The 27,322-nt window shown below is 41.3% G+C and overlaps 1 protein-coding gene across 1 annotated transcript in view; it reads right to left on the reverse strand.

Annotated features, from left to right (window-relative positions):
• Window positions 1–27,322, reverse strand: part of ARHGAP10 (Rho GTPase activating protein 10) — a 371,669-nt gene that overhangs the window by 254,125 nt on the left and 90,222 nt on the right. The window contains exons 2-3 of the mRNA XM_036764654.1: window positions 11,697–11,792; window positions 10,942–11,003 (exon numbers count right to left, since the gene is read on the reverse strand). Coding sequence (XP_036620549.1) covers window positions 10,942–11,003; window positions 11,697–11,792 — 158 coding nt within the window. The remainder of the gene's footprint in view (window positions 1–10,941; window positions 11,004–11,696; window positions 11,793–27,322) is intronic.

The following is a 27,322-nucleotide window of genomic DNA, read 5'->3' on the forward strand; positions in this document are numbered from 1 at the left end:
AAATCTGAACTCCACGTACTCATTAGCTAGGTATCCCTGGAAAAGACATTTGACATGTACCTACTCAACTTCTTCTTTGTACAATGAGAGTAAGAATGGCCAAATGTAAGGACTATGAGAGAAAAATGGGATGTTATTTGTCAAGTGTTTTGCAAACCTTATAGTGCCTATATAAATTATATTCATTATTATATTGTATTGTATTTATTACTATTAAAGTATACATTTCATTTTAGATTAAAAGAAAAATATAGAAATTATACCCTACTACATATCCACCTGTAGTAGGTACCCAGTAAATGATTATTGACTGAAAAATCTGGCTTCCAAAGAGAAACCATCAGAAGAAGGTAAAGTTGTCTTTTCTAACTATAAAATACATGTCTCCAAATCCCTCCATGAAGGAAGAGCTAGTTGGACGGTATCTACGTGCAGAAATAAGAGAAAGAAGGCAGATACTTTGTTCTGCTAATCAGTTCTAGATATCTCCACTTCATCACCCCACCCACAGGCGCACACAGACATAGACATAGACATAGACAGACAGACCGACAGACAGACACACACACACTAACAAAGCTTGTTTTTTGAAAACTGGGTTCCTCTTAAAAATTAGAATTTAGCCCACATGAGCTCTGATAAATAAATGCTTCACTCTTGCCCACTTTCAATACATCTTTTATTGAGATGTCAAAATAGTCTCTCCACCCCAATCGATCCCTTCTCATTTAAATATCCTCAGGGGTTTCCTATCACCTACCAAATTAATTTCTAACTCCTCTCTTGTTATTCAAAGGCCTCCCCAATCTGGAACCACACAGCCTACCCTCAATTCCTATGCTCAAGTCAAATTCTACAGCTTAAACATAAAATTAGTGCTATAGATTGCTTTTTTCCTCTCTTTTTGAGGCAATTGTGGTTAAGAGACTTGCCCAGGGTCACACAGCCAATAAATGTCTGAGGACACATTTGAACTCAGGTCTTTCTGACTCCACGGCCGGAGCTCTATCCACTGCACCACCTAGCTGCCCCCTCTGGGCTTCCCTCTCCTCCTATGTATGTCTGGAATGCCCTCCTAGTCTTCACTTTTTAAATTTTAACCAATCCTTTAAAGCCCAATTCAAAGGCCACCTCTTCCAAGAAGCTTCCTCTATTCTCCCCAATGACTAACAACCTTTCCCTCTGTACCTCATCTTTTGTTTTGTAACTCAAATCCCTTTATTATTTACAACTCTGAATTACATCTCTTACATGACCCACTAGAGTGTATGTCCCTCCTTGGATATATACCAGCTTCATAACTCTGAGTAAGTCAATTAACATCTAAATGCTCCTGGCAATTCTCCATGACCATAAATTAGGAAAAAAAAAAAAGAAGAAGAAATTGCCACTCTGTACTGGTAGAGGGATTTTCCTCATCTGGGAGTTTCCTATACCAAAGAAATACCAGGTCTGGTCCCTATCACTAGCCCCATATGCACACAAATATATACACATATATATGCGTATATATACCCATATATACGCATATATATATATATATACACACACACAAACATACATGTAATATATAGGTGAAATGTATACTTACATAGGCACTTTAAGATTTATGAGATTCCCTCATAATAACCCAGTTGGGAAAGTAACTCAAATATCACTGTAGGTAGTTAAATGACATAGAACATGGGCCTGGAGTCAGGAAGACCCAAATTCAAATCCAGCCTCTGACATTTTCTAGCTATGTTACTCTAGAAAGATCACTTAACCTCCACCTGCTTCAGTTTCTTTAAGTGTAAAATGAGCTGGAGAAGGAAACGACAAACCACCCCAGTATCTTTGCCAAGAAAACTCCAAAAGGGGCCAAGAGGAATCCGGCATGACTGAAAAACCACTCAACGACAACACGGACATAAACACAAGGCAGCCTAGCACCAGATCCCACAGTCTTGGCATTTATTAAGCACCCACTATGTCCTCAGCACTGTGCTACCTCCCTCTCCATCTCATCCTCAAATCTTCCATCTCCTATAACCTCATATCAATCGGCCGGCACGTATTTATTAAGCTTATATTCCATGCCAGATATCGTGTCAGGCATGGGGGAAACACTGCTCCTGCGTCCTCAAGGAGGTTGGAGTCTAGCAGGAGAAGGCGGTTTGGGGGGAGGAAGTGTGGGAGGGGTGGGAGAAAAATGTGTGTCCCAAAAGTCTCAGCGCCGTTTTCAGCTCAAAACTGCACTGAAGCTTTTTTAGGATACTATGTAGATACAGGCATAAAAGAGATACAGGATGATTTGGGGGAGAAGGCACTAGCAACTTAGAAAAGCAGAAGAGGTTTCGTGTGAATGGTTGCACCAGAATTGGGCCCTGAAACAAACCAGAAATTCTCAGTGATATAGGTGAAGAGGGAATGCATTTTCATGCATGGGGGACAGTCAATGAATAGCTATGGAGGAGGGAAGGGAAGCTGTATTTATGAGAATTACTAAGGTCAGCTGGACTGGACCTCAGGGTGGGTGGAGCAAAGTAATGTATAATCTATTCAATTTCTTCTACACTTTCTTATATCGCATGTCAGCTAGGAGAGGAGAAAGATCTCTTCTCGTCCCACCGGTACAGATAAATCTAACAGATTAGTTAGCTTGGAAGGCCCAGAGAAATAGGCCTTGAGAGAATGAAAAACAGGAAAGGTAGGTTTCAATACCAGGAGGAAAGTGGAACATGGCAAGGAGAAGCCTATGAGTTACCGAAAGGATGCCAGAAATAGGCAAGGGTCCTAGGAAGCCCAGTGACAACATGAACTGGATGGGCCATGGGAGGGCAGGCCCCAGGCAATAAGGTGTCTGTCTGTCCAGCAGGATGTCAGAGGCAAACCTAACCTACTGGGCACCCTCCAAGGTTGATGGTAACCAATGATCTCCAGGGGGTTTTAAACAGGTGATTTTTTTCCCTTTTTCTCCCCAATGTATTATGTACTTATTTTTAGTTTTAAACATTCACTTTTTGAGATTGAGTTCTAAATTTTTCCGCTCTTTCTCCTCCCCAAGACAGCATGCAATCTCATATAAGCCATACATGTACAATCATATTAAACATATTTCCATATTAGTTATATTGTGAAAGAAGAATCAGAACAAAAGGGAAAAAACACAATTAAGGAAAAAAAAAACCAAAATGAGAGAAAATGGTACGCTTCAATCTGCATTGAGATGCCATAGTTCTTTCTCTAGATGTGAAGAGCATTTTCCATCGTGAGTCTTTTGGAATGTCTTAGATCAGACCTGTACAACCTGGCAGTAGGTAGGGGCCAAAATTAAAACAGGCTAAATTTCTCCAGCCGCAGACAGGTTAGACAAGAGACAGATTTATGATGGCATGACAAACAGGCGAGTGTGCAGTGACAACCCTACATTTTTACCCGTCCCCTGAAATCCTTTGGTGGGCCACAAATTGTGTGGCCCTATCTTAGATCATTGCATTGCTGAAAAGAGCTAAATGTATCAAAGTTGGTCATCATACAATGTTGCTGTTAGTATGTACAATGTTCTCCTCGTTCTTCTCATTTTACTCAGCATCAGTTCATATAAATCTTTCCAGATTTTTCTAAAGTCCACCTGCTCATCACTTCTTATAGAACACTAGTATTCCATTACATTCATATACCACAACTTGTTCAGCCATTCCCCAATGGATGGGCATGCCCTCGATTTCCAGTTCTTGGCCACCACAAAAAGAGCTGCTATAAATATTTTTGTACATGTGGGTCCTTTCCCCTTTTTTATGATCTCTTTGGGATACAGACTTAGAAGTGGTATTGCTGGATCAAAGGGTATGCACATTTTTACAGTCCTTTGGGCATAGTTCCAAATTTAGGTGATTGTTTTAAACAGTTTTTAAACAGTTGCAAAAACACCCTGTCACCTCCCCCACAAAAAACACAGTATCTAAATCTTTAATAGAAAAACTATTTTATCACAATTTAAGCATCAGTTCAAGAAAGGAAAAGTCTTCATTTATGGTGGGTGGACATTTAAATCAATAACTCAATATAAAATGTGGAAAGCTGCTGAAAAAAATCGACATAGCTTTTTCCAAAAAAAAAAAACAAAACAACCTGCTCTAATTTTCTAATTTGTTTTGAAGGAAACAACGGATTCCAAAAGGCAGAACTGAGAAGGGAGAGCATTCCAGCGATGGGAAACACCCAGTGCAAAGGCTAAGATATGAAGCGTCCTGGGTAAGGCTCATAAATCTTTTATTGGCTATAGAGGGAACATGGCCCCAGATACAACACTGGCGAAAACATGTCTTGCATTCAAGCTAACTTGAAGGATTTTTCAGATTTGTTTTCTCTCCACCTCATTTCCCCCAACACCACCCCTGTAACAAACATGCAAAGTCAATTAAAATACATCTCTCATTGGTCATGTCTATACACATATACGCATATATATAATTCTGCATCCTGAGTCTATCACTTCTCTGTTAAAAGATGAATAGTGTGTCTCATCACTGATCCTTGGTAAGCATGGCAGGGTATTGCATTGATCGGTGTTCCTAACTCTTTCAAAAGTTTGTTGTCTTTAAATTGTCATTGTACGTATTGGTTCTGCTTACTTCACACACAATTTGTACATGGCTTTCCAGATTTCTTTGAAACTATTCCTTTCATAATTTCTAATGGCACAATAGTATTCCATGACATTCATATATACCATTTCCCAATTGATGATTATCCTCTTAAAATCCAGTTCTTTGCAACTACTAAAAGAACTGGCATAATTATTTTTAAGCATATAAATCCTTTTTCTCTTCCTTTGATATTCTTTAGTAATCCTATTGGTTACCACAGTACTAAAGAAAACAAATTAACTACCAGACAAAACTAAACTTATTAGTTTTGGTAAGCCTAGTAGTGGTAACGTTGTGTACAGTTTTAGTACCTTTGAGGGAGTAGTTAGGAATTGCTTTCCAGAATGGATGGACAAATTCATCCACCTTAGTGTGTTAAGATGCCCATTTGCTAGCAGCCTCCCTGATGTTTTCCTTGTAATAAAGGGTTTTGATTTTATTTTATTTTCTCTTGAGGGTGAGAGGTCGGAGGGAAAGAAAATGTCTCTTAATTGAAGAAAAAATTAAGAAATACATCCGTTGAAGAAGCAGGAGGTACTTACATAGTGCATTGAATTGGAAGTCAGAATCGTGGACCATAATCTGACCTTGGTCATGTCCTTTATCTCTAGACTTCTGTTACCTCCTCTGTATTCGGAAGGTTTGGGTTAGATGACCCTCTAAGGGCCTTTCCAGGTGCAAAACTATAATCACGGGATCCATCCAAAAGTGATGCTTTCATTCTATTCTACATAGGCTCATGCATATGCTTTGGACCACGTGGAAATTCACACTTGTAGGAAAAGTAAACTACAGGTATGATCCTTTAATGTAACTGGAGACTTTAATTTGACAGACATTAAATAAATAACAGGCATGAACAAAGCCCTGTGCAAGTAGATTTAATAAACAATCAAGACACCACAAACACAATCCCCTTTAGAAAGAACAGCTTCCTTTTGAGGATTTAAAGAAATTTCTACCTTGTAATTAACCAAGAGTCACTGCTGAATTTAAAGGGACAGGAAATTTCAAAGGGGTATATCTTAAAGATGAAGAAAGTTAGCCCTAACATAACCATTACACATGGCGACCAGAACAATCAAGAATTTGTTTGAAGTCAAGAATACATATGTTTGAATGTTGCCTCTCACATACTACTTACTATGTGACCCCTGGGCAAGTCAGTTAATTTCTCTTAGCTTTAATTTCCTCACCTGTAAAACTTTAATAATAATATTGTATTATGTATTATATCATATATTTTATTATAATAATATCTCACAAATGAGAGAATATATGTAAACACATAAATTATATATTTATTTTATTATTTATGTTTTATATCATATATAAAATAGGTGCAAATATGTAAATATGATGTATATTATATGAATATGTAATATAAATGTATACAGCCCATAGTAAGTATTATCTATATAAATGCTACTGCTATTATTATATTGTTCTGGAGAGCCAAGGAGGTAATCCCTGCCCTCAAGGGGCTTACATTCTAATAGGAGGATACATTATACACATTAACAGGAATATACAAGACACATACGGAAAACAGAAGCTAATCTTGGAGGGAGAGAGGCATTAGCAGCTAGGGGAACCTGTAAAGGCCTAGTTCTTTTTTGGAGGGGGATTGTTTTTAACATCTGCATCCCTATATCTAGCCCCATGTCTTACAGCAAGTATCTAAGCAACATTTGCTTAACCACCTAGGGTCATTAAGTAAGCATTTATTAAACATCTACTGTGTGACACTCACTATATTGTGTGCTGGGGATAAAAAGAAAGGCCCTTCTTTTCAAGAAGCTCCTAGTTTAATAGTGGGGACAACCTGTCCACAACTATGTATAAACAAGATACAGAAAAACAGCCTAAAAAGAAAGCCTCTCAAAATAGCCTAAATTGGAGATAATTAACAGAAGGAAGGCATTAATTAACATTAAGGGGAATCAGGAAGACTTTTTTATAGAAAGTGAGATTTTACCTGGGACTTGAACAAAGCCACAGATACAAGGAGGCAGAGATAAGAAAAGAGAATTCTAGATTCAGGAAGGCAGCCAGTAAAAATGCCAAGGGGCTGCATACAGTGGCTTCCCTGGAACTTCTAATACTGGCAGATATTAATCATTTAATTACATTAATTGAAGGCCAAGGGTAGCCTTGATATTGGGCAGGAGGGTTTGGAGGAGGGAAATAATTTCTGGAAAAGCGAGGAAATACATTCTCCAAAGGATCGATCTTATGAAGCCTGAACCTTGTCTGAGAAAAGGGGCAGACAGTGTCCGGTCCTCAGGTTGCAACTTCTATATTCTGGTTATGGAGGGAGTTGGGGGAGGTGAGGAAAGAGGGTAAAAAAGGAGGGAAGCACAGTGTGTGCAGAAGTACATGAGCACTTCTCTCTCCCGACACTTTTTTTTTTCCTGTTTTCTGCCTCCTCTCTCCCCCCACCCCAATAAATCCCTAGGAATTTCCAGCTCCCTGGTTCCCAGGCAAGCATCACTATTTGCCATATCCCAGAAATAGCTGATCAAAAACGAACAATCTTTTCAGCAGGAAAAAAAACAGCCTTATGAAAGGGGATAGAGGAATACCCAATGAAGTCCTTTTAAAATAGCATCTGATTCACCAGAGCACTATTTTGGAAGTCCTTAAATTCCTGGACCATTGCCCAAGTTCGAGAGTACAGTATGTCCTCTTGTATGACTAACCTCACTCACTACTTCCCTTTGATACAATCTGGCAAAGACATGGAGATGGGAGATTTGGGACTTTTATTTAATGGGCATTTCTTTGCTCCACCTTGCATTTATTTTCTATTTCTTACGCACGTAGTTATATATGTCCATGTCGTATCCACTGAGAGAAGGTGAGCTCCTAGAGAGCAAAGGTTGTTTCCCATTCCTTGTACTTTTATCCCAAGAACCAAGCACAGACGCTTCATCAATGCTTATTGATTGACATTTACGTTATCTGGTGTTTTGTATACTCCTTGGTGCTGCACCCTCCTGTAAAAACTGAAAACTGTGGGGAGCACATGGTCCAATCAGCCTGAATCAAATGCTGATGATTTACAGAAACAATGAAAACCTAGGGTGAAGGTATCAAGACACAGAAAGAAGCTTGGTCTGGGACCTGAATGTTATTATGGTGGCTGCGAGGTGGGGAGGAAGCAACCTTCTTAAGACAACAGTCTTTGTTGATAATGAGGCAAAGAATCATCAAAGAACTGCCTTTTCTCCATCTTTATCCTCTTTGACATGTGCAGCCTCTGAACCCACCATCCCCTTCTTCTGGACCCTCTTCTACCTTGACCTTCATGCTATAATTCTCTCATCTTCCTCCTCCCTGTCTAAACCCTCCTTGGCACCTTTTGCTGCAGACTTCTTAAAAGCACGGGTAGTACGGTGAACGGACAGCTGGATCTGGAGTGAGCAAGACCTGAGTTCAAATTTGGCCTTAGACACTTACCAGCCTTGTGACCCTGTCACAAATCTCCCACCTCCATGTTTTTGCACAAGTTTTCCCCGCCATTCCTAAAATGCCCTCCCTACTCACCTCCACCAAATAGAATCCCTATGAAAACTCAGTTCAAGGGTCACCTTCTATGTGAAGTCTTTCCTGATTTCCCCTCCCCCCTCCAACGGGGTAGGACCTTCACCCCCACCCCCCATTGTATGTGAACTGATGTTGACTTGTCTGGGATGGATGCTCTGGGTATAAGCTGGCCTAGATAAACTTTGTTAAAGTCCCTTTGGACTCTATGAGCCCCACGCAGGCCGTGCATTCCTCTCTAGAAGCTCACGACAATCTGTAGGCACCATCTTCTGATGGATCACACCACTTCTGCAACTAAATCCCTGAACTTCTCACCCAGATGTCTCGAAGTCATCAAACCAGGCCAGCAACCTTTGTAGCCAAGATGTAAATAGGTACGTAAGCTAACTCCATCCACCTGGCCGTATCAGATAGACCAGAAGTAACCCTGCAGGCTCATCCTTCCCATTCTCATTTCTTGACCTGGTGCATTCACCTCAAGAAACATAAAATTAAAAGAAGAGCAAAGCCAAGGAAGACAACTGTAGAACAGTATTTCTTCCCAGCCAAAGAGCCCTGTGATTTTGCAGTCTGACAGACAAACTGTTTTTGTGTGTCCAAGTTTCTAAGAAAGGAACTGGAGATTAACTAAAAAGGTACACATTAACTAATAAAATACACATGCACCAATGGGAATTTTACACTTCATTCTGGTTCCTAATCATATGCTTTCACTAACCCAAAAAGCAGTAATGGTATACTGGTCTCCTCTACTCTCTCCACAACCACACCCTACTTCAGGCTACTATCTCTCACCAGAGAGTCCTCCTAATTGGTTCCCTTGCCTTAAGTCTCTCCCCATTCCAATTTATCCTCCACATGGTTGCCAACATTATTTTCCTAAAATACAAGTCTAACCACTCCACTCCTCAAATCAATAAACTCCAGCGACTCTATATAGGATTTTAAAAGAAAAGAACCTGTTTGAAATGTAAAGCCCTTCACAATCTAGCACCAAATGATCTTTTCTAACTTAGGTATTACTCCCCTTCATTCATTCTTCAGTCCAGCCAAACTGGCCATCCTGCTGTTCTTCACCACTGATGCTCCCTCTCCAGCCTCCAGGCCTTTGGCCAAACTGCCCCTCTGGCCTAAAATGCCCTTCCTCATCGTCTTCACCTCTCAGAATCCTTTATTTCCTTAAAAGCTCAACTCAAACACCTTCTATACGAAGCCTTTTCCGATCCTTCCTTGTAATTGCCTTCCCTTCCCCCCAAAATTATCCTGAATATATTTTGAGAGGCCGTATGGGATACTGGCTACCAAGCTTGTCCTGAAGCGTGGAAGACTGGCATTCAAATCCCATATCTGACACACACTGTCTGCGTGACCCTGGGCATGTCTCCTATTTAATCTCTAAATGCCTTAAGCAGCTCGCTAAAACCATAAATGGCTGAGGTGCCAACCTACATTGGTAGAAAGTTTCCTCACCGAGAATTTCCTATGCCAAGGAAATCCACAGGTCCAATCCAGATCCCTATAGCTGCATGTGCACACGTTGTTTCTCCCAACAGAATCTGAGATCCTTGAGGGCAGGGACCCTCATTTTTGTCTTTAGCATCCCTGACACATACAGAGTGTCTGGAAGATAGTAGATGCTTGACGACTGATTAAAGAAAGGTAAAATAATCTTGTAACAGAGCCAAATACATAAGGACTCACCAAGGATATGTGCCTCCTATTCCCTTTGGAAACTCAGGATCCTAAGGTCATAGAGTTAGGGTGAAAGGACCCTTACACATAGGGAAATTAGCTCAGAAATGTGGAACAACTTGCCCAAGGTCAAACAGGTAGTGAATGGTAGAGCCAGGATTTGAATCCAGGCCCTATGACTCCAAATCCAGTGTTCCTTTCTGTTGTTGCTGTTCAGTCTTTGTGACCCCGTTTGGGGTTTTCTTGGCAAAAATAGTGGAGTGGTTTTCCATTTCCTTCTGCAGCTCATTTTGCAGATGAAGAAACTGAGGCAAACAGAGTTAAGTGACTTGTCCAGGGTCACACAACTAGTAAGTGTCCACAGTCAAATTTGAACTCAGGTCTTCCTGACTCCAGGACCAGCATTCTATCCACTGGGCCACCTGTCCATCCCCCACCCCACCCTCCAAAGAGGTCTTTTTTGTTCCTACCAGTCTTCTACCACACATATCCCTCATTTTTCATCTGCCTCAATGCTAAAGAACAGAACTGTCTGTTACAGCATCACTGCCACCTATAGATTTTGCAAGGGCATCTCATGTGCACATGCACGCACGCGCACACACACCTCCCTTCACAATTACTTCTAATAATAAGCCACTTTATCAACCTTGAATTGCTACATAAATGTGAGTTAAGGCTATTCTATTAGAACAGGATAAGAACTTCCAGCTCCTCAAGCAACAGGAAGAAGAAAGGAGAGGCGGGAAAAAAATCTCACCTCTTCAGTGTCATGTCTCAGCAGCAGCTCTCACTATCACTGACGAGACACAGACGAACCTCACAAAACATTCCTTCAGACCCCTCCTGTTTTACAGATGAGACCACGGAACCTCAGAGAGGGTAAGTGACCAGACCAAAGTGACACAGCACGTCATTCCTGGCAAGTCCCCGAAACTAGAACCTAGATCTCTCTTCTTTTTCCCCCACTACATAGGTTCGCTGCCTCTCCTATGATAAAATGAAGCAAACTATTCCTGATCCAGAAACCCAAATCTCTAATCACTAATCACTCACATCTCTAACTCACCATGATTTCTCTCTGTTCTTCCAAGTTCCTTAGGAAATTTGAAAACTCTCGGAGCGAAGCATCTACAAAGGGAAAAAGAAGTGGGTTGTTTCAATTATGAAAGGAAATAAACAAGACAGTTTGTCAGGACTTAATATCGCAAACAAAATTGAACACCAATGTGATCGATTAAACTTATTTTGTAATTTTCTTCTGGGCCTTGGACTTGTGATTTCATTGCTATTGGAACTCCTAATAAGGAGAACCCCTCCTACCAATACAAATGGAAATGTACAGACTAAATACAGACTAAAATACAGACTAAAACTTAGTAGTCTAAGACTGCTGCTGGGGGCAGTGATCTGCTAAGGGTCACCAAGCCATTATGGGTCAGAGAAAGGACTGGAACCTTGGTCTTCCTGATTCCATGACTGACTCTCTAGACACTATGCAACATTAGCTTCTCACCTTGTAACTATTCACAATTAAATAATGAAACTGATACCATAACACAGTCCGAATTCTATTTTGTTCTGTTTTCCGTAAGGATTCTTCATCCATTACTCATTCATATTTCCTCTCATGTTTATAGTTTGTAAGATTGACATCTTCCAATCCTATTTTTTCATTCAAAGTTATCTAATCCAGTTTTTTCTATATTTTCCTATAATCCTTATACTTCTCAATTTTAATTGCATAATTAAAGCATCAATTAGTCATATGTACCAATTAACATGAAGGCACAATTTAACCATTCCCCTACTGCTCTTACATACCTATACATCGCTCATCGTCGGTCTCAGCATCACCAATGAACTCAAACTTGAAGTCTCTTAGTGAATGGGCAAATTTCCTCTGGGCCAAAGATAGATCTAAAAGAAGAAAAAATTATGATTTATACTCGATTCAAATCCAGGTCTTTAGCAAATTTATTCTACCAGAGACATGGAGCACCAATGAAGCCTTTCACATAAAGAATAAGTTGGTCCACATGCATTTATTAAGCATTTGCTATGTACCTGAAAGTGTGCTTAAGAAAACAATCTATCTGCTTTACAAAGAATGGGAAATAATCACCCACCAGCCTCCTGAGTCAGTCCCTTAAAATCAGGCATGAAGGTCAGGGGTGAAGAGATGCCAAGGTGAGATTTTATTACATGTTTCATTCAATCCCATGACTGTCAGTTTTCTTTTTCATGAAAACCAAGGAAGAGTTTGAGTTGCAGTGTGTACACAACACACACACACACACAGGCAGAAAGCTCCGAGTCAGCCAACCAGAGGGCTTTACTTCACAACTCTTTAATCAATGTTAAGCAGCCTGGAGTTTTCAGGAATGGTAGCCCACCAGTCAGGGACAGCTAGGTGGGAAGCAGATAGAGCGCTGAGCCTGGAGTCAGGAAGACTCATCTCACTGAGTTCAAATCCAGACTCAGACACTAACTAGCTCTATGACCCTGAGCAAGCCGCTTTACCCTGTTTGCCTCATCTGTAAAATCAGATGGAGAAGGAAATGGCAAACCATTCCAGTATCTTTTCCAAAAACATCCCAGATGGGGTCTCAAAGAGATGGATGCTACTGAACGACGACAACAAAAGCCTAAAGGTCTACTAAGCTTGGAAGAGCAATCATGGCAGCTAGCTGGCACAAGACCCAAGTTCAAATCTGGTCTCTGACACATCGCAATCATGTGACTCCAGGAAAGTCGCTTAACCTCTGTTTGCCTCAGTTTTCTCAAATATAAAATGATAATAACAGCACCTACCTCAGAGCTGTTGTGAGGATCAAATGAGAAAATATTTGTAACGTGCTTCCTTAGCACAGTACCTGGCACACAGAAGGTGCCAAATAAATGCTTATTCCCTCCTTTCCCTTACTCCCATAGGAGCACCATGAAGTAGCTATTGAATTTTTTCTGCTGAGACATACAAGTGAAAGCTACTTCGGATGCTGAGTCTGTAAGCAGAGGCCTATGGATCTACAGCTGGAAGGGCCATCTAGCCCCCAAAGCCCTCCCCTTACAGAGGAGGAGATGCTAGTCTAAAGCAAAGGCTGCCATCTCCCACCTTCTCTAAGCTGAGGCTAACGCTTAACGCCTCCTCTCACATCACAGAACAAGGAAGCTCAAAACAACAGAACTTGTGTCTTGTTTTGTTTTGATAATACTTCATGAGACTGAGAAGGCTTTTAAAACTGAAAACAATGACTGCCCCAAATACCCAAATGAAAAATGAAGGGGGAAGTCATAAAACATCCATTATGTTACACCAGAAAACATAATAACTTTCCATCATTACACCACCCACTTTTACGGCACTGTCCCCTTCTTTAAACAATATAACTAAGGGGCAGAACTGCAGACATCAAATTATACTATAAAGAGGCAAACACCAAAGATATTTGGTCCTTGATAATAAAAAAATATAAAAAGCAAAGTGGGTTATTGGAGCAGACTGAAGGGAGAATCAGAAGGCACTGACCTCAATAACCCAGTATTTGATCAACCTGACACTACAAGTTTATTGGGGGAAGAACAAGTTCTGCAAAGAAAACTGGAAAGAAGATCGGGAACTCCTTGAGAGCAAGGACAGTCTTTTGCCTTCCTGTGTACCCTCAGAGCTTGGCACATAGTAGGTGCTTATGAAAATGCTTACTGACGTGACTGACTGGCAGAAATTAGATTCAGACCAACATCTTCTACCATGTAGCACAATAAGCTCAAGAGATACTCAACATGAAACCTGAAGGTCAGGCCATAAAAGAAAAAAAAATAATTAGAAGAAAACCACATCAGGTACCTTCCATAGTTATAGCTGGAAGAGAATTGCTGACATGAAGCGATCACAAAAGGAAAATTTACAATCTACAAATTAAATTACAAAAGGTAAAACAGCTAATTTTGATTGCATGAAATTGGAAAGGGGGATTACAGAATCATAGACTGAGAGTCACAAAGAATCTTAGGTCAAATTAGGTATTATTAGGTATTATTAGGTATTATTAATATTAGGTCAAAACTCTTTGTTTTACAGATAAGGAAACCAAAGCACTGACAAGTGAAGTGAACTGCTCAGTCATGATCTAGTAAATGTCCAATGCAGGATTTGAACCCCAAGTCTTCCTGACCCCGAGCCAAGCATTCTACTACCCTCAGGGTGACTTTTTTAAAAATCAAGAAAAAAACCGAATTTTAAACATCGCAACTGTTCCCCACCTTTGCCTTTCAATCCAAGTTCTTTCCCCTCATAATACCTTCTATTATTCCTCTCATCACTGTCTTTATTCTCATTTAACGTTCATTAATTCTAAAGAGAGTAATTAGAGGGCCACTGAGGCTATAAAATTAAAGAGTTGGACAAGATGATCCCTAAGGTCCTTTGCGATTGTAACATGATATTTTAAGGTGGTTTTTTGAGGGGGGAGGGAAGGAAACAAATTAGCTTAAGCCCTCTTTCAGCCATCCCCCTACCCAAAAGCATTTGTTTATTTTAAGGGTTACTAACTCTAGCCCATTCCCCTGCAATCAGATTCTTTAGATGTCAAGTGTGAGGGATCCACTGACCTCAGCACCCAAAGATCAAAATTAATAGCTAAAGTAGGATGTTGACAAATGGCTTAGTTGGAGATGGGAGGGGCACCTGGCAGACAGGTAACCTCCCAAAAAGTAATGCTGTGGTATACCCTTGTCTCTACCTCCCCCAAAGGGACTGCAGCCTACATACCCACACACCCACACATACCCCTAATGGTACCTTTCATGCCACTGGCTCCACATGCAAAAATTCATAGTTATTACACTAATCTGATAACCACCTTGACCAAATTTTTATATCTTCTATCTATCTCTTCTCTCGCCCTTTTGAATTTGCTCTTTCCTCCAAGGAGGCCTAATCAATATGCGACATCCATAGTTAAAACTACATAGGAAGCTGACAGTTCTGAGAACATGAGCAACTAAGGAAGCTTCACAGGGTGAGACCTATAAACTATATTTAAATCCAACATTCTCTCTGTACAAGAGGAAGAAAACGGTTTTGCAACTTTATTTGTATTTTACAATTCTGTGTTCATTTGCTTTTTATGTAGGCAGCTGGTGGCTTGGGCTTGGAGTGAGGAAGAGAACACCATTCACAGTTCACTGGCCGTATAAAAAGAGGCAACGGGCCAGATTTGGCCCACGGGCCATCACTTGCTGACCTCTGCACTATAGATCAGGGCTGAACCCACTTCTTCCTCCTCTGTGGCCTGAAATATGTTAAGGCCTAGCCTAGCTCTGGACAACTGCTTGCTGGACCATCTCATAAATGCCAGCCACCCCAATATATACTGCTGAAAAAAAGGCCCTGAGGGAATGTTAATCTGTTCATTGCACATGCTGCCCAAACCAAAATGTAATCTGGAAATATTTGACAAAATAAAGACACGATAAAACATAGATAATATTAATATGTAGAAGACATAATAAAACACAGATAATATTAATATGTAGTTTTTTAAATCAATATGTGGCCCAAGGGGATTGTTATGTATAATAGTTTAGTGGGCCCTGTTTCTATAAGTTTGACACCAATTTAGACCAAATGAGAAACCAAATTAACATCATCTAAATTGTGCTACATTTTTATTTATTTTGTTAAATATTTGCCAATTACATTTTAATCCAGTTCAGCTGTACTGGTGAGTTCTGACACCTCTGCTCCAGACTCTCAGTGACTCAAAATAAGTTTCTCAACCTCTCTGATACAATTTCTCTAATATGAGGGCAGCAAAGTGTATACAGATCCAAAATTGTCTTTTAATAGGGAATAACAGAGTGAGATAGTAAAAGCTCTCTTAAAAATATAGAATCTTAATGACAAGGGCAATAATTATAAGTTACACCTCCCCACTCTCTTCAGATAAGCTTCTCTCCATGAAAGATAAATCTAAAACTGGTATGACTAAAATTCCTATAACTGTATTCATCTCAAAGATTTACTTAAGACCAACAGTATATGCTTTGGTAACAGCTTCAATTCTGATATTCTCTGAGGATATGCTATCTCATGAGATGTGCCATGCTGTCGTTAATAACAAACAAAAACCACTAACCGATCGCTAGGTAACACTTTAAGGTGAGCACAGAGCTTCACAGACATGACCTCATTTGACTCTCACAATGACTCTATGAAATAAGAAGCACAGGAATGAGACATTTTACAGATGAAGAAACTGAGGCTGAGAGGCTAAGTGCTGCCCAAGGTCACACATCTAGAAGGATTTAAATCCAGGACTTTCTTGACTCCAAGTCCAACTCTTTACTATACTATGATGTTTAAGTGTGGCTAATTTCACCCTCTGCCTTCTGCCCTGCCCCCAAACTGAATTCTCTAGAATTTAGGCTGCTCTGACAATTTGGGAGATCTACTATAGGAATTATCTCTCCACATATTTCAGCATCTTATAGCCAGGCTAATAACGACCACCAATATTTTACTGGATCTTAGCTGTGCAAATCTTTACATAGGAAGATATTCAAGGCAACTCACAAAGCTATTGTACTTTTTTCAAACAATGTCTACCACCATGATTTAATCTAACCTGGCAATTTGGACCAGTAGGGCCCCGCTCCAAGAACTGAAAGTGCTAATTTTCATCATGATTTAGAGTTGTCTTCATGATTACACAGACCATTAATCATGGAAGCCCATCTCCACTCCTAGAAAACCGTGCTATGTATCCTCTCAACATCAGCGCCAGCACCATCTAACATGAAGCGGGACCTAAGTCCGGGGGAGCTATCGCTTCATTTTTGTCACTGGCTCCCTGGAGCATGGATGTGTTGTAACTAACCCTGTTTGACAGAATATCTGAAGTGATGAGATCATGGATCCATCTGATTCTATTGCCAATGTCTAATGGAGCACTGCATAAAGCTCAATAATTGCTTCAGTGGAATTACTGAATATATAATGTGAACAGACATAGTACTGGAAGATAGAGATTATTCAGATGTCAACCACCTGAAGATGCTTCAGTGAGGTAAAAAGGGCAAACGTGTTGATATTGATTTCCATCCTTGAAACAAAGAAAGCTTTTGCGGAGGAGACAGGCTTTTGAGAAGATACCTTTCAAGGGACCAAAATTCCTGAGGCTGCGTGTCACGAATAAGAAAAAGAGGCACATCTCTCTAGCTTCTCTGTGTGCCTTTTGGGATTCTGAAAACATGGCTTCACCTAGCCCTAATGACGTGGTGCTTGGGCCCCAGAACTGAGTAACAAAGACCAGGTATAGTGCTACTGATCCAGTTAGCAAGGAGAAGACAAGCACTATCATGGAATATACACCGCCTACTCAAACAGGGTATATTTGGGATTAAAATTCAATACACTATTCATAAATGCTTAACAACGTAATTAGCACTGTGCAAGAGACTGGAGACAATAAAGGTTATTGATAATTGTTATTGTCGCTCATCCTTCCTTCTCAGAGAAGACCAAGGATGTCAGAAGGGTGAGGTATTAACTTGCAAGTGAATTGGATTTAACTGAGGCAGGGCTATGCAAAGTCATCAGCCTCATTCGCTCCTCCAGAGTCATCTGAGTCCAGTGGCAAGACGCAGGTCAGGACAACTGGAGATGGGTATATGACACATTAAGATTTTACAAAATAAAAAAAGTAATAAAGCATTTATTGAGTGCTTGTCATGTGCTAAGCAACACAGATACAAACAGAAGGACAGCCCCAGCCCTGTCAAGGAGCTCACATCTTAACTGGGAAGATAACACAGATGGGAAGTTTCAGCTCAAGTCAGATGGAAAGATCCCAGGGTTAGGGCTCAGCAACAAAGCAAGTAAGAATGCCTCTTCTTTAATATCATTTCCACTGATACCACAATAAGATCATCCAGATTTCTGATAGTAAATATTAGACAGATCAGGGACTTGGGTGACAAGAATTTTTCTAGGTCTTCGGCAGCTGTAGCTGTTGTACCTGTGGGAGCAGATGCCAGGCTACAACAATCCACAGGGTCTGCTTTCTAGGAGAAGGGCTGTGGGCACTGGACTGGAAGTATGGTTCTTCCCAAGGCTCCTGGGTTCCAGGTTACTGGCTGTCTCCATCTGAATCTAAAGGCAGACTGTGGTCAGGAGAGTGGTGGGGATTTGATTTCCCTAGCCTAAGCTGCCTGCTTTCTCTCCCTGGGGGTGCTCTGTTTGATGTTTCAGACAGGCTGGCTCACCAACCCATCCCATGTGAGGCAATTTTTGGTGGGAAAGACTGGCCCTTTTTCGACAGAAGGTGCTTCCCTTGATGATGGCTATGTGGAAGCAGGACCACGTATCTGAGGGATGCTGCCAATCCCAGCACTTTTGTACACTATACATACCTACTGAATCCTTACCACAACCCTGCTAAGGTAGGTCGTACGGTTATGATTAAACCCAAAGGAAACAAACTCAGAGAGATAATCTTCCACAGTGCTGCTCAAATGATATCTGATTTCTACAAAACAGGTCTGACCATGTCACCCTCTTGCTCAAGAGGCTTGCTCCAGGGCACCCTAATGCCCATCAGATAGATTAAGAATTTTCTGGAATTCCAGTAATTTTCACAATCTGGCTCCAAGCTGATTTTCCATTTCCAACTCATGCACAAACTGACCGATACGACGTTCCCTGTACACAACACTCAATCTCCTGTCTTCATGTCTTTGCACAGACTATCCCTATGCTTTGTATGCCCTCCCTCCTCATCTCAGCTTCTTATAATCACTAGGTCCATCAAAGGCTCATCTTATGTGTGGCCTCTTTGAGAGGCCTTTCTTGATCTTAGCAATCATCAGTACTGCCCTTTCCCAAAAGGACTTTACGTCTGCTTTGGGCATATCCTATATTTATCTGTGCCCATGTGCCCCCTTTTCATTTATGTCTCTATATGCCCAGTGTTTAGCACGGCAGGTGGTAGAAACTTAATAAATGCTTGTCAAACTGAATTGAATTACATGTGGTCACACAGATAAGGGTCAGAGGCAAAGTTAGAACACCCAGGTCCCTCCCAATTCCAAATTCAATACCCTTTCCACCGCAACATGGTGCCTCTCAAGTTCACTTTTAGATAAATTGCATTTAAAAATGTTGGTGGAACATCCAGGTGGAAATGCCTTTCAGAAAGGTAAAGACACATGTCTGGATCCACCCCCCCAAAAGTAGTCAGGATCAGAGGCATGGATTGGAAGTCATCTACATGGAGGTATTGGCTAAGTTGTAAAAATGAATGAGAATGTCCAGTGAGAGAGGGCAGGAGAGAAAGGAAGGCCCAGGACAGAACCTTGGGGAATATGCCCACATTAAGAAATGAGGAGAAGGTCCAGGGAAGCAGAGGGGTGATTAAATGAGTTACAGAAAGCACCAGAAGCAAAGGGAAGAAAGAGGATTAAGTAGGAAGAGAGACAATGATAGATGTCAAGGAAAATGAGAATTAGGAAAAGGACAATGAATTTGGCAATTTGGAATCAACAGCAGGTAGGGATTCTTAATCTTTTTTTTTTAATGGCATAGATCCTTTTCTGCAATCTGATGACACCTATGAACTCCTAAGAAGAAGGTGTGTAAATGAATATGATAAAATACATAGGATGATAAAGCAAACCAATTATATTGAAATATAATCATCAAAATATTTAGAAAACAAGTCCACAATTTAAAAACCCTAATATGAAACAGGATCATTAAATATATTAAGAAAAGCATTGCAAAATATTATGATATTCTAAAATTCAGAGCTAGAGACTGATAAAATGCTAATTAATTAGAAAAGTAATCCATCTAAATTAAAATAGTCCTCTCTCATCTGAGAATCTCCTGGACTTCTGAGATTTTTTTCTCTCATATAGGCCCTCTGAGTTTGCTATTTCCCTCTACAGACTCAGGATAGGGAAAAAAAAATCCAATGAAAACTGCTCCAGGCCTAGACAAACATTTGCTTGCACCGCTAAAAATTGTACGGATTTTAAAATCCCTTTAAATACACCTTTGCATTTTTAGAACTAGAGTAACTCCTTCAAAAATGGTACCCAGAAAATATGGCTAAGTAAGGCAAGTGAATTTCTTCAAGTGAGAGGCGCTGCCAACTAGCAAAACTAACAGTATGAATTTAATTGCTCGATGCCAACCGAAATCCAGATTAATCACGGCTGATGGCTCTGTGATTTACACATCAGTGCCGGGAGGGCTGCAGCTTGTCCCACACAACAAAGTCACTCATCTCCTCAGGGTAGAATGTAGCTATACATTCATCTGTACTTGCTGACTGATCGGCTGTTCCATTGTTTATCTACTTTCCAGGCCTCCTCTGTCTGTTCCTCCTTTGAGGACAGGGCAATTACTTCTGTTTCTTTTGCATCACAGAGCAAAAACGTCTTTTGAGAGTATGATACACAAGAAAGGCAGGAGCATACAAAAAAAAATTATGTTTCCCATAACCTTTTCAATTTAAATCAGTTAAATAAGCATTTATTAAGAGCCTATCTACTCTATATACTAGGCACTGTTGGGTATACAGAGCCAACAAAAGAACAACAGTACTTGCCCTCAAGAAGCTTATATTCCATTGGGGGAAACACGCTAGATACTAGAAACTCAACTCCAGTGTATTCCAATTGCCTTTAGGAGAAACTATAAACCATGTCTAGAGGTTAAAGCCTGACACAACCTGGCCTCAACCACTCTTTCTAGACTCACACATTCTACAATCCAGCCTAATTGGTCTTCTCCCTCTCTGCTCAGCACTGATGACACTCCACGTCTTGTGTCTGTTCCTTCACAACGACCATCTCCCATGTCTGGAATGCACTCGCTCCTTCCTTCCATTTCACAGGGTCCCTTCTCTTCCTTTGATGCAGTTCAAATACTATCTGATTCCTAGAGCCTTTCTGATCCCCTTCCCCCAACTGCTAGTGCCCTCTCCCCAAACTACCCTGAATGTAATTTGTATCTGTTTATTTTATATTTATGCGATACATTGTATCTCTGTTGTATATGTTCGCCATTAGAATGTGAGCTTCCAGAGGGCAGGGCTTCTTTCCATTCTTTGTACCGGTAACCCTAGTGCCTGTCACTTAGGAACTACTTAATGAATAGTTGTTGGCAGATCAATTATAGACCCTGCAAAGGCTGAAAAAACAACTGGCACGTAGACAACTCTCTAAAGTTTAAAATCACTACCTATCTTACCTTAGGAGTCACTAGGGTTTCTCCCAGGTCTATAAGCCTAGAAAGGGAGAGTGTTGTAGTGGAAAGAGCCTGCGATTGGAGTCAGGAAGATCTGAGTTTGGATTCTACTTTAAACACAGTACTAGCTATGTGACCTTGGGAAAGTCTGGCCTCGGTTACCTCCTCTGAAAATGAGGGGCGCAGACTTGGTCGGCTCAACCTGGTCCCTTCCAGATCTAAACCTATGGTCCTATGGTGCTGACAATGACCCTGAAGAATATGATATGGTTATCCCAGGGTACGAGTATGCCCATCTTACAGATCAGAAAGGCTAAGTGAGGTGAGCTGATTTGCCCAAGGTCACACAGCAAGAAAGGCATGGAGGTAGTAGACTCCGATAAGCCAGCTCCTACCAACCTGAATTCCCTCACTATTTTCACAAATTCACACTAAAAGGAACATTACGAGTATTCCGGCAGATTCCACACCAATTTGATAGCATCATGGTGATGGGTACAATTGTTTTAAATGGTTTCTTCCTATTTCTCCCAATTAACTGCCTTCCCCTTCCTCCTCACTCTTACACTTCACTTCAATCCAGACAACCAAATCTTCCTCCTACTAAACAGTTCGGAGTTCAGATTTTGAATTTGTTACCAGTGTGGAATTAGAAGATTTGGTTTCAAACCTTGGCTCTGCCATTTATTAGCTGTGTAATGTTGGGTAAATCACAGAGCCTCTCTGGGTCTCAATTTCCTCCACTGATTATAAAAAAAAAAAAGGATGATCTGTAGCCTACACATTTTTGTAAACTACATATAAGCTCAAATCAGCCATGGTATTTAACCCATACATAAAACAATCTTAAGGGTCAATCCCTTCAGTAGGAAACCATAAGACCAAAAGGCCAGACCATCTCTTGCCTAGAGCTCCTCACTGCAGCTTCTCAAAGCATAATGGAGCCTGCTAGTCACAAAACAATCCCACCTCACCTACGAAGTTAAGCTCAATTAGAGAAACAAAGCGACAAATCATATATATGTAAACAGTACCATCGTTCAAAAAAATCTGAATACTTGAGCTCTTTGCAAAGAGTGATTGCCAAATTCAGGAATTCCAGACTACAGATGATCATTCTTTTGCATGTAGAGACCTAGTCAACCAGCTCATCCCGACCCGCTGCTCATTTCTACACATCCAAACCTGTCCCCGACATTCCTCAACACTGCAGTTCATCACATGGTACAGACTCTAAGACCTTTAAATCTTCAGATCAAGACTCACGCCAAAGAAACAGCAGTCCAAGTCCCTTGGAAGCAAATCAAAAATCCTCCAACATAAAATGGTACAATCCTGTCCTGTGATGTGTGACAATTATCCAAACAGAAAGGGCCATACTCAGGAGGGAAGGAAGCAATCCAGCTCCAAAGTGGGCAAATAACTAACCACCTTGGTGGATTTCACCACAAATGATCTTGGGACCCAAAACAAAATTATCAGCCCATTGTAGACGAAAACAACTGAATTGAACAGTCTTTAGCCCTAGGAGGAACCTACGGCCAAACACTGAACCAGTAACCCCTCACCCTATTAAAGGTTAGCCTCTTTGGGGGCACAAAAAGCAAAGTGTTCAGTCTACACCTGGGCTGAGTATAGTCTGGAGTTGAGAATTAAGTCAGTAGTGGGGAGGTGGAGGATAGTGGGGAGGTGGAGGATGGCGGGGAGCTGGAGAGTGGCAGGGAGGTGGGATTGGTTAAAAGAGGCAAGATTTTCAAAGAAATGCTTTATGGCTGAAAGTCTCCAAAAAACTGAAAATTAGGATCATTGTGGGAGGCCCAGTCACAGATGACATCAAAGAACTCAATGATTTTTTTTTTAAAGATGAACTGGTCACATGGCATGAGCAAAAGATAATCAGAGTTTCACTGATGTGCTTGTTTTGACGAAACTGAGGAGGGTCTCCAGCATCTTTGCAGCTAGGTGCTCGGACAGCACCTGTCCCTGGAGGCAGGAAGACCTGAGTTCAAATCCAACCTCACACACACACTAACTGTGTGAACCTAGGCCAGAGGTGGGGAACCTGCAGCAAATCACTCAACCCGTGTGCCTCATTTTCCTCAGCTGCAAAATTGGAGTGATAATAGCACCAACCTCTCAGGGTTGTGAGAATTAAATAAAATCTTTAAAACAGCACAGTGTCTAGCAAATATTAGGTGCTGTATAAACACAAAGCTAAGCACCTATTAAGTACCAAGCACTATGCTAAGTGATGGGGACACAAAGAAGGGTAAAAGAGAGTCCCTGCCCCATGAGGAGCTCACTCTCTGAAGGAGACAAGGAGCAGACAAATATGGACAAAAAAGATTTATATGGGATAAATAGGAAATAATCATCAAAGGAAAGGCACAAGAATTAAGAAAAATCAGGAAAGGCTTCCAGGAGAAGATGGGATTTTGGCTGAGATATCACACACACACACACACACACACACACACACACACTCTTACATATTCACATCAGATTTCACTTTAATTCCTAAATAGGTTAAAGCTGTTCTCCATTTTGAATACACAATGCCAAGGTTTCACAGTTCTTTAGGCTCTCTCAGAACACACTCAGTAAAAAACAGCAGTTGTCACTTTTTACCCCATTATATACATATGTGCAAATATAACAGATGAATCATTTTTTAGTAGAAGTTGTACGTAATAACAACAATAAACACCCTCTGGTCACACTCATTCTTCAGTATGGGCCCCTACTCAATACTTGGAATGCTCACTGACAGTGAGCAAAACACAAGCTCCCCAATGAAAACTGCTTCAAGTCTCTAAGGTTAAGCCTTTCCCATGGCCAGCATTCACCTTTGGAGTCTCTTGGCATGGATGCTGAGAAAGTCCAACTGACAAATCTCTGGAGAATGAGAAGGGTTCTGGTTCCTGTCCCTCTTTATGAGGGGGGAAGAGTTGGGTAATGTCAGGGTGAAAAGTCATGGGCATAAGAGAATCCCAAGCTACCACGAATCCATTAGTGATGCTAAGCCAATCGATCAATAAATCCTATTATTTTAGTATGTTGCCACTGAATAGAATGGGTAACCTGGCAAACAAAGTGGCCTCCCAAATAACTGGGGGGGGGGGGGGGGGGGTGTGAGAGAGAGGAGGGGGAAGAGGGGGGGAGAGAGAAAGGGGGAGGAGAGAGAAGGAGAGAGAGAGAGAGAGAGAGATGAAGGGGGGTGGGGAGGAAACAAAACCACCCACAGAGGGACACTGACAGGAGGAACTCTGGGGTTAACCACAAGTATACACTTAAAGCCCAAAGTAAATATTAGTAGGGACTCACAGTCGCTAACCAAAGGAAAAAACAACCCTGCTCATCTCTCCCTAGAGCTTTTAGATTTATTTTCCAACAGAATCTCAAAGCTGGAAGAGAACTCTGAGGCCATCAAGTCCAGCCTCTACCTGCACAAGAATCCTCTCCACAAAAGTCCCAAGGGTCACCTAGCATCCTCTCAAAGCCCCACAGGGAGAGGGAACCGAGTAACTCCTGAGCAAAAGCCTTCATTCTGTAAAGTCAATCAATCAGTCAAAAAAGTAACTCTCTGTGAGGAGGCATGGTATTCCGTCCCCCAACAAACAGGTACATGTGTACGTAGCAGGACTAAGAGTAATGCCTCAACAACTGAAGAAAATAGACTCGGTTCAGGTGATGGCTTTGGAGGTTTAGAGCTAGAAAGGGATATTAGGGATTCTCTCCTCCAACACCCTCCATTTGACAGATGAGAAAACTGAGGCCCCGGGAGATGTGTGATTTGCCCAAGGTCACACAGGGAGTTACAAAGCAAGATGCAGACCCAGGTCCCTTCACTCCAAATCTAATACTCTTGCTACCAAGCTGCTGCACCAGGCATGATGCTGGTCTCCTGAAAGCACTCAAGCCGCTCTATTTGATGCTTCCTATATAAGCATTATTAAATTTGAACCATGAGGCACCAACTATAAATTTTACAAGAGTTCACAAAGGTAAAGCATAGTGTGAACTGAAGCAGTCAGGGAAGACATCAGTTAGGAGTCAAGAACTGACCTAAGCCTTGAAGAATGGGTTAGGTTTAGTTTGGCAAAGAGCAGAGGGAGGACATTCCCAGCATGGAAAACAACATAAGGCCAGGTCATGTGGATTTAGTGCTGTACACACAATAAGGGAGGGAAGGAAACACTGAATAGGAAGTCCAAGGACTCAGAAATCACAGGAGCTGGTGTCTCATGTCATCTGAAGGCTAAAATATGTGTTATTTTGAAAAGCAGTGTTCATTGAAGCATCCATTCATTCAAAAAGCATTTATGAAGTGCTGACTTGCAGGGGTGGGGGGGTAGCCACTGGGCATTTAAAAAGATATAAAATGAAACCATATACACCCTTAAGGAGTTTACAGTCTATCGAGGGAAACACCCAACCCAGATGACCTACATTCTCAGACAGGGCAAGAACCGACAGATCTGACTTCTGAGCCATACCAAGAGATTTCCGAAAAAAAACATGAAAATGAGAGAGATATCACAAGACTGAAGATGGCCAAATACATATCTCCCAGTTGTTGGGTTTTTTAATGGAAGAAAACTGTCTCCAAACTACAGAACCAGTAAACTTGGCTTCAATTCTAAAATGGACCATTAAAGAAATGGCTGGACAAGCTCTAGGAAGGGAAATGGCGTGACAGCTACATCAAGAACAGGTCATGCCAGACTGACATCATTTCCTTTTTTGACAGGATTACTAAATAACAAACGAGGGGAATGCTATGGATATAGTTTAAATGGGTCTGAGCAAAGCATGTTTTCCTATTCTTGAGGAGAATGTGGATTTGCCAATAATATAGTTGAATTCAGAATTAATTGGAAGGATGGACTCAAAGTGTAGTTCTTAATGGCTCAATGTCAGCATGGCAGGATGGCCCCTTTTCAGTACCTCAGGGATCTGTGCTGAGCCATGTGTGGTGAAGTTTTTGGATAAAGGCATGGACAGCGTATATGTCCAACCTGCAGATGACAGAGCTGGGAGGTATAGCGAGCTCAATCAACGACGGAGTCAGGATCCAAAACCGTCTGGATAGGCTGGTAGTGGGCTGAAACTAATAAAATGAAATTCAGCAGGAATGAATGTAGGTCTTGAGCTTCGGTACAAAAGAAAAATCAATTTCATGAACATAAGGCAAGGGAGACATGGTTACACAGCAATTCTGAAAAAGACCTAGAGGATTCTGAGGAACAGAGAGCTCAATATGCATTAGCAGTGTGACACGGTCTCCGAGAACACTAGTCTCCAAGATCACTAACTCAATATTGGCCGGCATTAAGAGAAGACTAGCTGCAAGGCACAGAGAGGTGATACGCCCCCAGTACTGTACATTGTCCTCAGAAGACCTCATCTGGAGTACTGTATTCAGTTCTGGGCACCACAGTTAAGAAGGACATTGACAAGTCCAGAGGAGGTCCTTAAGCCAGGATGGTCCTTAAGGCTTTGTCAGAAGAAGATCAGGTGATGAGATTAGATATACACACACATATACATATACGTGTGTGTATAAACATATATACACATATTCTCATATACATGCGTGGAGAGAGAGAGAGACAGAGACAGAGAGAGACAGAGACAGAAAGAGACAGAGAGAGACAGAGAGAGACAGAGAGAGACAGAGAGAGACAGAGAGAGAGAGAGAGAGAGAGAGAGAGAGAGAGAGAGAGAGAGAGAGCGCCTAGAAAAGGTAGGTGAGAAGCAGAGATTGGGAAGGATGGCTTCAAATACACCTGTGTTTAAGATCATTTTGTTTGGCCCTAGAAGGCAGCACCAGGAGCAGGGTGTAGAAGTTGCAAAGAGACCAATTTAGGCTAGGTAGGAAGGTGACAGGTTCTCCCTCCTTGGAGATCTTCAAGCAAAGTCTGGACAACTATTTCCCAAGTATGTTACATAACCTTTCATATACGGATGGAACTAGATAGCTTCTGAAGGCCCTTCCACCTCTCACAAATAAATAAAATAAAATGAACACAAAGTACTTATGGGAGGAGGCACCATCAGGCACTAGAGGGGTCAGAAAGGACTTCCACAGAAGGGGAAATCTGGGCTACGCATAGAATGACACTAGCGGTTCAAAGACATTATCGTCACAGGTCTCCAGCATTAGCTTCCATATTTTTAAGTCACTAATATG

This window comes from Trichosurus vulpecula, chromosome 6, assembly GCF_011100635.1.
Source record: "Trichosurus vulpecula isolate mTriVul1 chromosome 6, mTriVul1.pri, whole genome shotgun sequence".
Classification (NCBI taxonomy): Eukaryota; Metazoa; Chordata; class Mammalia; order Diprotodontia; family Phalangeridae; genus Trichosurus; species Trichosurus vulpecula.